The 15,863-nt window shown below is 40.1% G+C and overlaps 1 protein-coding gene across 1 annotated transcript; it reads left to right on the top strand.

Moving 5' to 3' along the window:
• The first annotated feature begins 7,518 nt into the window (after positions 1-7,518).
• On the top strand, positions 7,519-12,697 carry crybb1 (crystallin, beta B1). The gene is made up of 6 exons (XM_017432276.3): positions 7,519-7,648; positions 7,991-8,134; positions 9,675-9,793; positions 9,919-10,051; positions 10,297-10,439; positions 12,304-12,697. The coding sequence occupies exons 2-6, from the start codon at positions 8,012-8,014 to the stop codon at positions 12,479-12,481; spliced, it is 696 nt and encodes a 231-aa protein (XP_017287765.1). The 5' UTR covers positions 7,519-7,648; positions 7,991-8,011; the 3' UTR covers positions 12,482-12,697.
• Positions 12,698-15,863: the final 3,166 nt, after the last annotated feature.

Below are 15,863 nucleotides of genomic sequence, written 5' to 3'. Positions count from 1 at the left end.
CCATGCCCGAAAGGCCCAGCTCAGCAGCAGGGAGGAGCTTGCCTTTGTCTCCTTCCCTCTCCCACCTGACAAAAGTGGGGTTAATCTGTGGACGGGCCAGAAGTGCAGACACCACAGTATCAGAGGGACACGGAGACACGGGAATATAAGAGAGACGCAACACAGGGAGAAAACACCGAGGGCAAGGGACACGAGAAGGGCGACAGGAGCTAGGAGGCGACTCGCTGTTTCTCGTCACATCTGGCTGGAAGCAGAGATGTGCTCAGTCTAGATAACTCTGTCAATCATTTTTCTGCTTCATATAAACACCAGGTACTGTACTGGTTGTGCTAGTTAATGTCAGAAAAAAAAAACAGTCCTCCGTAAAACACAAAGGGAAAAAAACCTATTAGCATACATTTGACTAAACAATGTTCCAATAAAGTTTAAACTCTATTTTTTTCCTCTTCTTCTGTTTTTGATCATCTCTGTTCTGATAGACTCCATGACATAAAAAGGAAGGTACTCATTCATGTGTCAGATACAGAATTTTCAGTGCAGAAAACCTTCTAAACATAGTTTTGAGAACCGATTTTAGTACACAACACAGTAGTGGTATGTACCTGATACTTTCCTGGTATATATCTGATACTTACTTTGAAGGTACCGGCGACTGAACTGGGACATATCTCGTATGTACCAGGTTCTTACCTTGTATGTACTGGGTACCCAGTAAATATCAGGTTCGTATTGGGCATGTATGTGGTATTTATTGGGTACTTACTTGGTATGTAAGTAAGTACCCAATTTACCCAGTTTCAAAGTCTGCCTCAGCTGTCTTATTCAATTCAAGCAATGTAAAAAAAAAGAGAGAGAGTTCAGCACTTGAAATGTTTTCTTCTAAAAACGTCAAAATCATAATTTCACATTTCAAAATTTTACACCACCTGTTTAACAATAAATATAGGTCCTAAATTTGTGATTGGGTTTATTCAGAGGTTATAGTGTCCATCCATCCATCCATCCATCCATCCATCCATCCATCCATCCATCCATCCATCCATCCATCCATCCATCCGATTTTTTTACCCACTTCTCCTTTCCAGGTCGCGGGGAGCTGCTGCCTTTCTCCAGCAGTCACTGTGCGAGAGGTGGGGGACACCCTGGACAGGTCCATCGCAGGGACACAAAGAGACAAACGAGACAAACAACCATTCATGGTCTCACTCACACCTAGGGACAGGTTTAGAGTTAGGTTATAGAGTGTGTTACATAACTAAACAACACTTGTGTGTGTGTGTGAGAGTGCATACACAAAATCAGCTATGTACTTGTAAACACGAGAGCAGAGGCACTCCTCTGGGCACCCATAGACTGTATACACTGGATCTATAGAACCCAGAGGATGAAGCCAAACGGGACCAGGCTGGCACAAGTTTTAAGTCCCGCCCCCTCCGTTTAAACATTACATTATATTTGGTAAAATAAAAAAAAGTACATCTCAGATCATTTTCTTTATTCAGGTGTTGACTCTTGTTGATGTACAGAGTACGCAGCTTGCTGCTGTATCAAATATTCGTTTTTCTAATATGTTAACTTGTTTAGCTGCAATTAGTTATGTAACACCGTGACTGTGTGCAGGGGAAGTAGGCGAGGCTAAAAGCCCACATGCCCAGTGCACAGACTCTGGTTCCAAAAATACAACCTGGCAGCTCCTGTAGAGACCTGTCATTCAAAAATACAAATTATAAATATTATCAGACACAAAAGAACCAAATAGATCCACATACAAAGTGTACTGTCTCATAAAGTCCACAGATAAAATCTAGTTTTTGAGTTCAAACCAGTTCCTTTGTAGATGTTTGATGCTATTATCTTTGTTTTAGCTGAACTCGTTCTTTAATCTGAACGTTTTTAGAAACAAATAAGCGTTTAGATTGTTTCTGAGGTCACTGGTAGTGTCAGAAAAATTCATAAAGTCAGAGTAATCACTGTTTTCTCTTATAGGTAGGTTCAGGTCTAATTGACCCAAAGTTACAAGAGCTTCTCTACCTCTCTCGCTCTCTCTCCCTCTTTTGAGGACTTCAGGAGAATTACGTCTCAATCAGTTATGGGCACAAATGTCAAATTAAATTTGAATAATAAATGACTGATTCGAACCGTTCTGTTTCCAGGGTGGAATGATTATACGGCATGTAACTTCAGTGAGTTTTAAAAACAAGAACTGTGTGCACAATTAGTTACGGATATTCTCTGATCCACACCGGGTCAAGATGATGCCTTCTGTTATGTGCGTGCAGAGCGAACCCAACACGCAGACTCATTTTAAAAATTTAATTTATTAACAAAACAAAGAAAAAAGGAAAGCAAAAGGCTGACGTGACAGAAAAAAAAAAAAAAAAAAACAAGTAACAAAAACTTACAGACAGGCGGCGGGGTAACTGAGGAGCGAGAAAAAACAACGAGCACGACCGTGGCGTGATAAAAGAACAGACAAGCGGATATCAAAGCAGAACGAACGCATGAGTTACAAAAAAACAGATTATATAGACAGAGGATAAGGAGGAAGTGGACACAGGTGACTGATTAGTAACTAGAGACAGGTGTTGATGGGCGTGGCAGGCGGAGTGGAGAGCTAATGAACTGAGGGAAGGAAGGAAACACATGAGAATGCGTAACAACGATGAGCAGAACACAAGAGTGACAACATAAGATAAAATTCAGAAAAATAACTAAAAAAAACTCCAATCCATGACACCTTCCTAATAATCTTTGAAGAAATGTTTTTTTTAGCAAGATGCACTTGTTTGCAGCCATCAACAAGCGCCTGGATTTTTGACCCGTCTTCTTGGCAGAATTAGTTTACATTGGCTGGTTTGTAAAAAAAAAGAAAAAAGTCCACATATATTCAAGAAGGTCGAGGTTTTGGGAAGGCCATTCCAGAAGCTTGATGTTAGCATAATTATTCATTTAGAAACTATAGTCCCAATGGGAGTTTGAGGTCATTGTCCTGTTGGAACGCCCAGATTTCAACCGTCTAGCTGAAGTTGAAGAACCTGGAGCTAGTCCTGCACCTTTATTCCTTTATTCCATTCACATTGTACCACAGCTTGATGCTATCACCACCATGCTTGACAGTAGGCACAGTGTTCGTAGGTTTGAAAGCCTCACTTTGGCCCGCTCAAACGTTCCTCTTGTCAATGTGGTCAAATGGCTCAGTCTTTGTCTTGCCTGACCATAAAACTTTGCTCCAGAGGGCATTTGTTTTAACCATGTTGCAAATTTAGGTTCAGCTCGAAGGTTTGGCTTTTGAAGCAGGAGCTTCTTTCTTGGCCGGCTCCCTCTCAGTCCATGATGATGGAAAACTGGCTCCACTGTGGACAGAGACACCAGCAGGGTCCAGTTCATGGAAAGCTTCAACGTCCTAATCGGTTTCTTTATAAAAGGGGGACTGATAAGCATCAATAAATACAATAAATGCTGTCAAACAAATGCTGTTTTTGCTGGCAAAGACGAATTACCAACTGCAGTCAATCATGATCACTAAAGGGAAGTTTAGCCATAATCAGTGGATGGAAACGTCTGACCACAACTGTATGCATTAGTACAATAAATAAAAGTATTTTGCTTTAAAAAAAAGTCTTTTTAAACCATACTGAATGACAAGCTGCTGCTAAAAAAGTGTTTTTCTTCCTGTTTGAGAAAATGATAGAGCATTTTAAATTTAAAAAATGTGTTTTTATTTTACTTTGAGAAAGAAATACTAAGTTTCAGAATAAAAGACAAGCAAAAATATGTTCAATGTCAAAACAAGTGAGTTCTAAACTAAATCAAAACAATAAAACTTCTTGAAAAACTTCCTAAGTTAAAAATGTAAAAAAAAAGAAAGAAGAATCCGTACTTTAGTATCAACCACTAAGCGATCCCTTTGCACTATAGACACATTTTGGTTTCTGCTAAAGAGTGGGTAAAGTCTGGCAGTCTGTGGGTGTCCTACAGATTACACAGCAGGATTAGTTTACACATAATCTGCATGGATCATACACACTTTAATCCAACTGCGTAAGAGGATATCCCCACAGCAGAGGTGACATAATCCTCATGTAATTCATTTTACATAACTCAGAATCATCAATATCTGTAAAGATGACTGAGTTGTAGCCAGTGTTTCATGAAATATTTTGCTAACAGACATGTGAACAGATGGTCAGATTAGCAATTTCCAGATTAAAGGAGATGAAGTATGACCGTATTTTAAGGAGAACAATATCTTTCTTTGTGCTTTGTAATCATTAGTTTATGTTAATTGTTTTTACAGCCTGCTTCCTTGAAAGGCTGGTGATTTTGTAATTGGTTGTGTGTTTGTGTGTGTTTTTGTCTGTCTGTTAGCAAAATATATCATGAACTGCGAGACAGATTTTAATGAAACTCCCAGAAAGTAATCAGTGGATGTACATCTACAACTGATTAACTTTTGGAGTCAACCTGTTTTAAGATGGCTGCCACAGTCAGCTAACCATAGGAAACTGGAAAATGGCTATAACTCTTTAAATTTTAAAGATACTGAGCTAAAACTTGGTGTGGTAGTAGCTGAGAGTGGTTCCACGAAACATACAGTCAATACTAACAAATTGCACAGGATCTGTATCTAAAATGTGGCAATAACTGTCATAATCAACCCTATCTGTCTGTTAGCAAAATATATAATCAACAACTGGATGGATTTTCATGAAACTCTTGGGTATTAATCACAGGGGGAACATCTACAACTGTTCAACTTTTGGAGTCAGCCTGATTCACAACGACTGCCACTCCTAATCAGTCTTTGCAAACATAAAAAATTGGCTGCAACTCAGTCAGTTTTACTGATACGGAGCTAAATTTGGCGTGGCAGTAGCTGAGAGTCACACCCAACTAAATGCCCGAGTGCATTCCTCCGAAGAATGCTAGTTTAATTTTTTAGGACAATACCTATTTGCTTTAAGCACCAGATCTGAATGACTGATTTTGTTTTGCTAAAAAAACAAACAAAACTAAACGATCCACACCTATTTAACACCTTTTGAACCTCAACACACACACACACACACACACACACATCCAGTCCTTTCTATTATATATTTCACATGCTCTATATATTTTTTTTTCATTCATGTATAGGCATATTGGTGCATTAGTGCCTTGCCAAGAACACTTGGGCACGCTGCAGGGGCTGTGGATGGAGCGCCTGATCCTCTGATTGGACGGCGGCTTCTGTACCACCGGGTCAACCCCCCCACAGAGATCTCGTAACTGAGATCTGAATGAGTCCATAAAGACACCATCCAGTGATCCCAGTAACTAAACCAGTTCCGCTTCGAAATCAAAGTTTTCCAACAGGTATGTCTTCAGAAATAAGCCTTTGTCTTCTAACCCTTATACTGTCCTTAAAGATTTACCATCTTTCCCTGCCGGCTGCCGTAGCGCCTGGAAATCCCTTTGTATAGTATCTGACGTCATTATGAAGCTTGGTAAATATAGTGCTGCAATTCCTGATGACATCATTCTAGATGACTACCAATCCGAGTGTTTGAAACCGGCGCTCTCCCAAACTTATGCTTATGCCATCCCAGAGGATAATCACCAAATTTCAACAAACCTCTTATCATTTCCATTTTGAAGCTTTTGAGCTGGAGAATTCGAAAATAACAATAGCTCCACAATAAAAAAATAATTCTCATTTAGTTAAAAGAACGAAAGCAAAAACCATTAGCACAATAAAAGCTAAAACCTACTGAACAGTAGCCAAAAGCTAAAACGAGCAAAACAGTTGCTAAAAGGTTTTAAAGGATTTAAGTTCTTGGCTCATTTATGAGAGCAAAAAACCGTGAATCAAAGTAAATATGTAAAAAAGTTTAATAGTTACAAACACCAATACTCATCACCGTAATGTCCCGAAAGAGCTGAATGTTTAGATACTGGAAAGGCTGAAATAGCTAAATGAACACTGAAGTAGTTAAAGTCACAGAAAAAAAAAAAAGAAGAAGTATAAAATGAAAAAAACAGTAGTACTAATTCATGTTGACTCAACATTCAAGGCCTACCATTCCTTGAAGGATCTGTCATTCATGCCAGAGTTTCAGACTTAGATCAGCTTATGATGTTGTAGCCATTTTGGCCACACCTTGCAAATAACATTATTTATTAATCTCGTGCAATATTGCGAAATGTCACACTCAAAGGTATGTGTTGGGGCTTACTCTCAGCTACTTTCACATCAAACCTTAGCTCAATATCTCTTAAATTCACTCAGCTATAGCTATTTTTGTGTTGGCTAATGCTGATTAGCTGTGGCAGCCATTTTGAATTAGATTGACTCCAGAAGTTAATCGGTTGTAGATGTACATCAAATAAATAATTTCTGAGAGTTTCATTAAAATCTGTCTAATGGTTCATAAAATATTTTGCTAACAGACAAACAAGGTTGACTTCTACAGTTAATGCTCAAATTTTAGGCAAAGATCTGGTGCAATAAGTAGCACTTAGAGTAGGCCTACATGTTGGGAAGGACTCTCAGCTACAACCACACTAAACTGAAGCACAATACCTTTAAAATGGACTGAAATATATTTATTTTGTGTTTTCTAAGGTCTGTTGGCTGTGGCAGCCATCATGAGTTGGGTTGGCTCCAAAACTTTATCAGTCATAGAGATACATCCGCTCATTACTTTTTTGCAAGTTTCACTAAAATCCGTCCAGTGGTTCATGAGATATTTTGCTAACAGACAGGCTGAGTTTACTCTAAATGGATTATAGCAAAACTTTAAGCAAAGTTGTTGCGCAATCCGCCAGCGCTTGAAGTATGTGTTGAGGATCAGTCTCAGTTACTGCCACACCAAGTTTTCGGTTAATATCTTTAAAATTGACGGAGTTTTATCTATTTTTCTGACTTTTAAGGTCTTTTGTTTGCGGCACATGATAAATACTTTCATCAAGAGACAGCAAATTTAGCAGATTCTTTTTCAATGTCCAGAAGTTAAGTTGTTATTTTTAAATTCCCCCTTCCTGTTTTGAAAAGCTGCCTTTTGCCTAAAAACAAAGTCAGGTTGGTTGCTTCCAGTTCTTCGACTTTAAGGCAGCAGTGTGTTAAGCAACGCATGCCTTATTTTACTGCTCTCCCCATTTTTGTCCGTTTTTCTCTTTCGTGTGGCCCTTCCCAGCTAACGAGTGGTGAGCCCTGACGTGGCCCCAGCGCAGAGTCGGGACCCACGTCTTTGTTCCGAGCTCCAAAGCGACTGAATATGTTGCATTTCTGCGCGCCTGTGTAGGTGACAGAGCGGATTACCTCCTTCTGTCCTCTGAACCTTTGCATTTGTGTCTCCACACAGCTATAGCTTACGGGCCTGGCACCCCGACACAGAGACAGAAAAGAAAAAAAAATGCCTCGGTCAGGGCTTTTCTTTTGACAGTGAAATGCTTACGGGCAGGCCGGAGGGGCCAGCGGTGTTTCCAGGCGGTGCGACGACCCGGTGGCTTTAGCTCGGGCCAACTGTGATGACGAGAGGCTTTCTATTGTGCCGGGAGCCCCTACGTTTAGCCTTTGCCAGAGTATAAAAGCTTGGGCTGAGCTCTGACGGGACCAGCACGAGCCAGCCTCCTTCGCACGGCACTACAAGCTGTACTAACGCAGGTAAGGACACGCAGACGCACACACACACACACACACACACACCTCTGAGCATCCATCCAGAGTCAGGGCCCGATCCCTGCCCTGACTCAGCCGAGTCTCCCTTCAGCTCATGGAAAAGCCCCAAAACTGAAGTCCAGAGTCCCACTGAAACAACAACAAAAAAAAAACCCCAACTGGTTTTCTGTATAAATCACACACATACCAAACACTTCTAACAACAAGCCCTCAGAGAGTGTTAACATCTTTCAAGCCCCATGTCCCCCTCCCGCTCTGTCCTCCTGACACTTCCATTTACGCCTCTATTTCTGTCCATCTCCTTGTCTCGCCGCATCTCTCACCCAGACTCTCCTGAAGCCCCTCACCATGTCTCAGACTGCCAAGTCCGCCTCCAGCCAGGGCACCGACGCCAAGGACAAGGGAGCCCCCGCCCCCGCCGCCACCAGCAAGGCCACCAAGACCGGCGAGCCTGGCATGGGATCCTACAGAGTGAGTCACTGCCGCAACCCGGCAATAATGGGGGGGGGGGACAATCCCATGCAACAGGTTTTGAGGCAATTAGAAATCCATTTAGGAGGCTTAATTTCAGACAAATATTTTATAAACCAATTTCCATTTCTGTCAGCTCAGTGTGCAATAAGTACCTAAATCTGTGAAGGTTTTAGGATCCAAATATTCAGACTTATGATCTCAGAGAGTGAAGCTGAAAGCTTTGTGATCAGACTGTTGTGAAAAGGTAGGTTTCCAATGAAGGATGGTTCTCAGCAGTGCCGAGGCTTACCCTATTTTTAGTGTATGGTTAGAACTGGTAGTTACATAACCATTTCCTTGTAACACCAGATCTACAAAGACCATTCCGAATGAGCAAAAGCCAAGGAAACCTTACCACATAGCAGCTGTCTGTCATATTGGCCACAACGCCGAGGTTCAGAAAATGTCAAACAGGCATTCGTGGTTTTAATTTAGCATAATATTGGGTTTTAAAAGGGAGAACTTAAACATTAAAACACAACTTTCAAATAGCAAGATGCAAAAAGTGCTGACGTTTCCTAAAGTTTTATCAGTTATACACTGTAAAACAGGATTTTGCCTTTTTTGTTGTTTCATCTTATTATTAAGTGTCATTTTGACATAATCACAGTCTTAAAGATTAAATGAAATTATGAGTTCAATACGTCTTGGCTGCAAGAAATATGTTAAACTGAAATGTATCGTCTTAGTGAATGTTAGCTTTGGAGGTCAGTCGGGTTTTTCATGCAATATTTTGCTGGATTTTAAACATTTTTTTAAACAATTTTCAGGGAGTTAAGGGTTCCTGTCAATCAAACAACAGTTTTGGAGAATTTTGGAGCAACTAGAGGATTAGTTAAATATTCATCTGTTGTACCAAAACAGATTTAAATCAGATACATTTAAATTAGATTAGATTAAACAGATTTAAAAGCCACATTGGTTTTGGTTGAAATAGACTTTTAAATTCAAAGTAATGTTGCTTTAGTTCGGGTTCCGTTCAGAGGATCACACCTCTAATCAGATTAAACAATTAAACAATTACACTAAGCAGTTTAGTCAGTGAGGTAATTCAGTTCAGCTTAACACAAACTTTCCATTTTATTCAACTGAAATAGAGTAACTAATTCCAACAGCTACACAAAGTAGATCAATCAGTTAGTAAATAAAAAAAACAAACTAACATGCAACAAGGGATTTTTATCCAGGACAAAATAAAGTGATGTTAGCAGAACTCATATTTTATAAATTGGAACAACGTGTCAGATTTTAGAGTGTATGAACAGATGAACGGACATCATCCCGCAGAACAGGAGCTAAATTATGGGTTTCACTTTAAAAAATAATTCAAATATGAGGAATAAATCATAAAAAAAGGCCATAAAAAAGAGCTAGACCTTTTTTCAGTGTAATGTCTCACCATACCAGCTAACCGTGATAAATAAACGCACAGCATTTCTGTAATCGTACTGTAGCCGAGCTGCTTAGCATCACTGCCTGAAACCGATTCTCTGTGCAGATCATGCTGTTCGATCAGGAGAACTTCCAGGGCAGGATGATGGAGGTCCAGAATGAGTGTATGAACGTGTGTGACCGTGGCATGGATAGAGTGCGTAGTATCATTGTGGAGTGCGGCCCGTAAGTGGACACACACACATACACACACACTGTTTAAGCAGCTCCAAACCTTTCATTTTACTGTCGTTTCCCCTCTCACTCTTCTATCCGGTCCCCCCCCCTCCACCCTCCCCCCACGCCTCCAGCTTCGTTGCCTTTGAGCAGACCAACTTCCGTGGGGAGATGTTCATCCTGGAGAAGGGAGAGTATCCTCGCTGGGACACCTGGAGCAACTCCTACCGCAGCGACTGCCTCATGTCCCTCAGGCCCATCCGTATGGTACGTGCAACAGTTGAAACATACATTCAATGAGCTACGTTCCGAGGAAGAGGGCAAGACATTTGTTGTTTGCCTAAAAGTCCTACTATTTTAGCAGTGCCATGTTGGGCTCATAACACAGCAGGTTTGCCGAGCACTTCGTGACGGTCCTCTGTTCCAAAATCAGAGCAACACCGCCACCTGTAGAGTCACACATAAACTGGCACCAGTCAACCAGACGAAATGTTCTCGCCTCCTCCCTGCAGGACAGCATGGAGCACAAGATTTGCCTGTATGAGCTCTCCGACTTCAAGGGCAACAAGATGGAGATCCAGGAGGACGACGTGCCCACCCTCTGGGCACACGGCTTCTGCGACAGAGTGGGCAGCGTGAGGGTGCCCGGAGGAGCGTGAGTGGACACGGTTACCGACTTTCGCCACGGTCTAAGCTTCGTTCGGCAGAAGATAAGAAGCTGTAAGATAGAAAACATCTGGAGGCAGGTTCTCCGAATCTAAAACGGAGAGAATACGGTCCTGAACATAACAGAGGAAACAACAAGATTATGTGATAGTCTAGTTATTTATCAAGCGTAGGGTGACTTGACAATCTGACAAGGCTTTAGGCGGACAAAATATTTTTTACTGAACATTTTAAATTTAAACTCAAAACGCCCCTCTAAGCCTTCCAGTGAGATAGACGCTGTCATTTTCACAAGAAGCTTTCTGCGTTTGACGGGTGTGTGGGACTCCTCTGACAGCTCAGAACCAGTCCCACAAAAGGCATTTTACCACATTTGGTGTAAATGATGATGTAGGTGACTAACCAATGGTCCAAAAAAAAAACCAAAACAAAACAAAAAAAACTATTTGGGTAGTGCAAAGCCAGAACATCATAAAAGTCGACTGTAATACATTTACAACTTTTAAAACATTTTCAGTTCCTGTAGAAATTGTCAAGTAGTATCAACTGAAACTTTCTAAAGTGAAGCTGTGTTAACAAAGGCCCCCAAGGACACTCGATAAACAGTATTCCTCTTGAAGGCTGCTATGATTTTGTACCAGATTTCTAAGAGCCTGTTCAGTGGCTATTTGAAATATCTAAAACGAGTCTTAAACCCATTCAGTAAGCTCCATAATTTTATAAAGTAGTGTTCAGCTCTTCCAAGGAGTCCCTGAACGATCCAAAGCAACCACCGATCATTAAAGAGCCCCAAAACAATCTTAATAATCACCGGACTTTTAAAGCAGACCCCTACACCGAACAGTTGTCTCAATGTCCCTGTCCCTTAAGGACTTCCTGCAAGATTTCTACAACTATCTCAGTGATCCTCATTGACCAACAGCCTCCTAAAAATGCCAGAACCTTTTGCGGAGCAACAACAAGCAACTCAGTGGCTCCATCAAAGACAAATATAACCTTAATAAAGGGCCTCTGCTGTCATCTTAGTGATGCTATATGTAACATGTAAATCATTTTCACCAATATTGCTTAGAACCCACTTAATTGTAAGAAAAGAATCACAAATACCCCTGTAAAGGACCTCTCCTGAGCTTATTCTCCCAGTATTCCCTAACGGGTCAGTGGAACCTGCTTCACGAACACTAACCTTCCTTTAAGTCCCACAGAACATCATAAATGAGATTGTGTATCTCCCTAATAGCCAGTAGACCTTATGAAAGACTTGTCATCAGCAGTCCCTCGAGGTCAAAGACGATGATCGTTCATCTTAAACAGCTGACAAGTCCGAGCATGGAAGAAGAGTCCCGGTGCTAATCTCCATGGTTTACTGTGAGGATCTCAATAGTTACTTTTACCACGGTAAAAGTCAGCTTCTTTACAGCTTTAAGATAACACTTTAAGGTGTCCCTCCATATGTTGGGTTGTCCTCTCTGAGTTCTGCTGCCTTCACTCTGTTCTAAATACAGAATCTGGCACGAAAAGACTATTAGAGAGTCAAAAATCATTAATACCCACTGAACCACTGAAATTTGTTTTATTAGACTTCGCAAACATCCTGCTATGGGTCACCGAAACCATCTAGGAGAGCTATAGATTTGATCAAATGTTTTAAGATCACCAAAACTTACCCAAGAGTCTCTGAAGTGACACCCCAAACCTTCTGCAAACCCTAAATGGTCAAAGGCATATAGCAAAGGTAATGAAGTTTAAGTGACAGGATCCAAACCATGACATGAAATCACAAGAACCTGGAAGACACTGAGGTAACAGACTCCACACTGACTGTCCCCCCTCCCCCTCTCTGTGTCTCTCAGTTGGGTGGGTTACCAGTACCCCGGATACAGAGGCTACCAGTACTTGTTCGAGTGCGGTGACTACAGACACTACAACGACTTCTGCGCCTTCCAGCCCCAGATCCAGTCCATGCGCCGTATTAGAGACATGCAGTTCCACCAGAGAGGATGCTTCACCTTTACCTCCGCCAGCAAGTGAGTGACGCCTGCAGGCCACCTGGTGCTATTGTAGCTTTTTATCTTGCCAAAAAAAAGAAGAAGAAGAAGACAACCTTCCTCCAATTCTCCACTCCTTTCCTCGGCCTCCACCATCACCGCTCCATCCCAAAGGAAAGACAGAATGAGAGCAAATACACTGGACATGTTTATGTGACTTTTTATGGTGCTAAAAATAAACATGTTGTGAAAAACAGAATTTCTCCATGGCTGGATTGCCTTTATTTATTCTCCAGATTAAAAAAATAAATAAAATAGGTATGTTTGGATTGCCTGATTTGGTTGTACTTTGTTTTATTACTCAACAAGAGAGACTTGTCAGCCTTACAAAAAAAGACTTTTAGAAAAGGCAGTTTCAATTCAGTTCGGTTTATTTACAAATTATTTCTGTTCTATAATCTTGGGGGATTATATAACAAAAATAAATCCATTCAAGTCAGATTTGAGCCCAATTACAGTCAATTCAATCCAGTTATCATACAATACATTCACATATAGTACATACAGTATGAAATGTGATTTAGTAACACTTTGGCAGCCAGAGTGTGTAAAAGTTTTCACTTAATTGTACTGTATTGGCAAACAGTGCTTCATCTCCATCTTCTCCCGCCTCCTGATGATTCTGTTCAGAGGTTTTATGTCATCTTAAAGATTACATCTAATTAGAATGCAAAACTTGGAGCGTGATGGGAAGTTTGTTTAGGGTCTCTTCTGCATTTCTTGTGATCACTCAGAGGTGTGATGTATCACGTGCCAAACACAGGAACGCCAAAAAGGCAGTAACTAGTAAATAATGATAGTGTGGAGGTGAAATGGTTGCAATTAATTGTATAAACCAACCCAAAACTCTAACAGCTGTGTCATTCTTCAGCTTCCCAAAGATCAAGAAGGTTTGATGGATGTGGTTAGTTTAGCTCCTGGTGAAAATCACAATCTAAAGTCTGGAGACTGACTGTAGAGTTAATCTTTTGAAGAGGATCGTCTGAAATACAAACCGTCAATAGAAGAACCACCGCCTGTCAGACCCACATCTACTACCTGTCTCTGTCTGGATGGATCACTGTAAAGATTGATGTTTCCCCTTGTGAAATGTGGGGCTTGAGTTCCTGACATCATCATTCAGACCAAAAAAAACAAACAAAAAACCCAAACCTATTTTCAAACCGGTACTCTTATTAACAAAACTTGCCTTTTCTTCTTCTTCCATTTTCCCTGATAAAAAACTGTGACAGTAACCTTCTCAGAGTTTACAGCGGTCTGCTGCAGCTGGCCCCACCTCCTTCCACCTCCCACACAATCACGCCACCTTGGGATTTTGACACAAAAACTCTAAAAACAAGTCATTAACGTTTTAAATCAGAGAAATGGACCACTGGACTGTTCAACGATTGTGTTTAACTACAAGAAAAACATAAAAACTTGTTATTTTTGCATTTTATTAAATTTCCCCTTTAAAGATGGGATATACAAGATTAAATAAGTTTATTTATCATAGAGAAGCATCATAATAAAAAATGTGAATCAGATAATCATCACATTATGAGCTGTCTAACTTATAGATTAGAAAGGAAAAATTTACAAAGGAAATTAGAATATTGGTGATAAAAGTATCATGTCTAAAATGTAATTAATGCATTTAATATTGGAGATTTTGGGGAAAATGGGAAATAATAAAGGCCTAGCATTAAGGAAAGCAACCTCTCACACCAGTGATTTAAACTCAGATCATCTCATGATGAGAAGTGACGGAGTTACAGCTCTTTTGGTCAAACCTTGTAAATTACGTTATGCTCAATCTCATCCAGTGCTGACCCAATAAGTGAGATCTTGCATTATCTGCTACCGCCCCAAGTTTAGCGCAATATCTGTAAAACTGACCGAGTTACAGGCACATTTGTGACTGTCAAGGTTGATTAGCTGCGGTGGCCATCTTGAATTGGACTGACTGCAAAATTTAGTGAGTTGTAGATGCGCATCCAATAATTACTTCTTGAGAGTTTCACTAAAATCCGTCCAGTGGTTCATGAGATATTTTGCTAACAGACAAACAGGGTTGACGGCTATATTTAATGCCAAAGTTTTAAGCAAAGATGTTGCGCAGTGTGTACTGGTCAAAACACGTGTTTGGGATGACTCTTAGCTACTACCACACCAAGTTTTAGCTCAGTAGCTGTAAAACTGACTAAGTTAGACTTATTTTCGTGTTGGCTATTGTCGATGAACTGTGACAGCGATCTTGAGGTGTGGTAATCAGTAGTAAATGTATAATTATTGAGTACTTTCTGGGAGTTTCATTAAAATTCGTTCTGTGTTTCAAGAGATACTTTGCTATCAGACAAACGAAGGAACACACACACACACACACACACCCACACACACACCTACACACCTATACTGGTTTTGCTGAGTTAGCAGGACAATTTTTTCAAACCAGTTTTTTGCAACACTAAACGGACACCACTTTCCACTTATGCTAGAAAGATGTAGTAAATCTTAAAAAATTCTATTTGAGCTATACAACACAAATATCACTTCAAAGTTTAGATAAACACATCAGAAATCAAAATACAAGACACACACCTGACACAATGCTGTATTAAGAGGACAACGATAATGAGGTACTTAGCTCCGCCCATGACACAATCAGTAATTGCCAGGACCAACTTTATTTGTCAGGACCATGTCCTTACACATACACAAACATGATATTTCTGAGTATTAAAAAGGCCAAACATATTCAGCCTTCTTGCATTGTTGGCATTCAATCATAGTGGCCAGTTTTCCTTTTTTAATGTGTTCGCCAAAATGTCTCATGACTGCGGTAACCTCTCTGGAAGACCATGGATGCTTTTTTGCTCTCCTAGCAGTTTCCAGGGATACTAGAAAAAAAAAGACAAAATAAATCGTTAATTAAAACCAACTCCACTTTAAACATTTTTAAAACAATTATGAAATTTGTGTTTGGTATATTATTTTTTGTAACAATGCTTCTTGGCCATAGGTCTTGTACTGATGTAATGCCTGTTTATTCCCATTTTAAAATGTGCATTCATAAAGAAAATACAGTAATTGTTTAGAAATTAACTTAAACTGATCTACATTAATAACTTTTTGCCATGTAAATTTCAGAGGAAAAATTATACACCTGTAATTAAAAAAAGAAATCCACTCTCAACACAGCTTGTTTTTCAACAGAACATTTTAACTAACCAACTAAAACAAAACAAAAACATACACTCATTTAGGACTTACACTACCAGTCAAGAGTTTGGACCCACGTTCTCATTTCAATGAGAATGAGAAGATAAAGGTATGTAGAGAACCATGAACATATGCAGCGTGTCCATCAAGACTATTATTATTAT

Source organism: Kryptolebias marmoratus, linkage group LG14 (genome assembly GCF_001649575.2).
Source record: "Kryptolebias marmoratus isolate JLee-2015 linkage group LG14, ASM164957v2, whole genome shotgun sequence".
NCBI lineage: Eukaryota > Metazoa > Chordata > Actinopteri > Cyprinodontiformes > Rivulidae > Kryptolebias > Kryptolebias marmoratus.
Note: the sequence above shows the minus strand (reverse complement) of the source record. Positions and strands in the feature narration are given on the sequence as shown.

Excerpts from the sequence above, each read along its gene's own strand:
- crybb1 (XM_017432276.3), top strand. The coding sequence starts at position 8,012 with ATGTCTCAGACTGCCAAGTCCGCCTCCAGCCAGGGCACCGACGCCAAG. Across the intron at positions 8,135-9,674 it reads CTGGCATGGGATCCTACAGA|ATCATGCTGTTCGATCAGGA; the intron begins GTGAGTCACTGC and ends TTCTCTGTGCAG. Across the intron at positions 9,794-9,918 it reads ATCATTGTGGAGTGCGGCCC|CTTCGTTGCCTTTGAGCAGA; the intron begins GTAAGTGGACAC and ends CCACGCCTCCAG.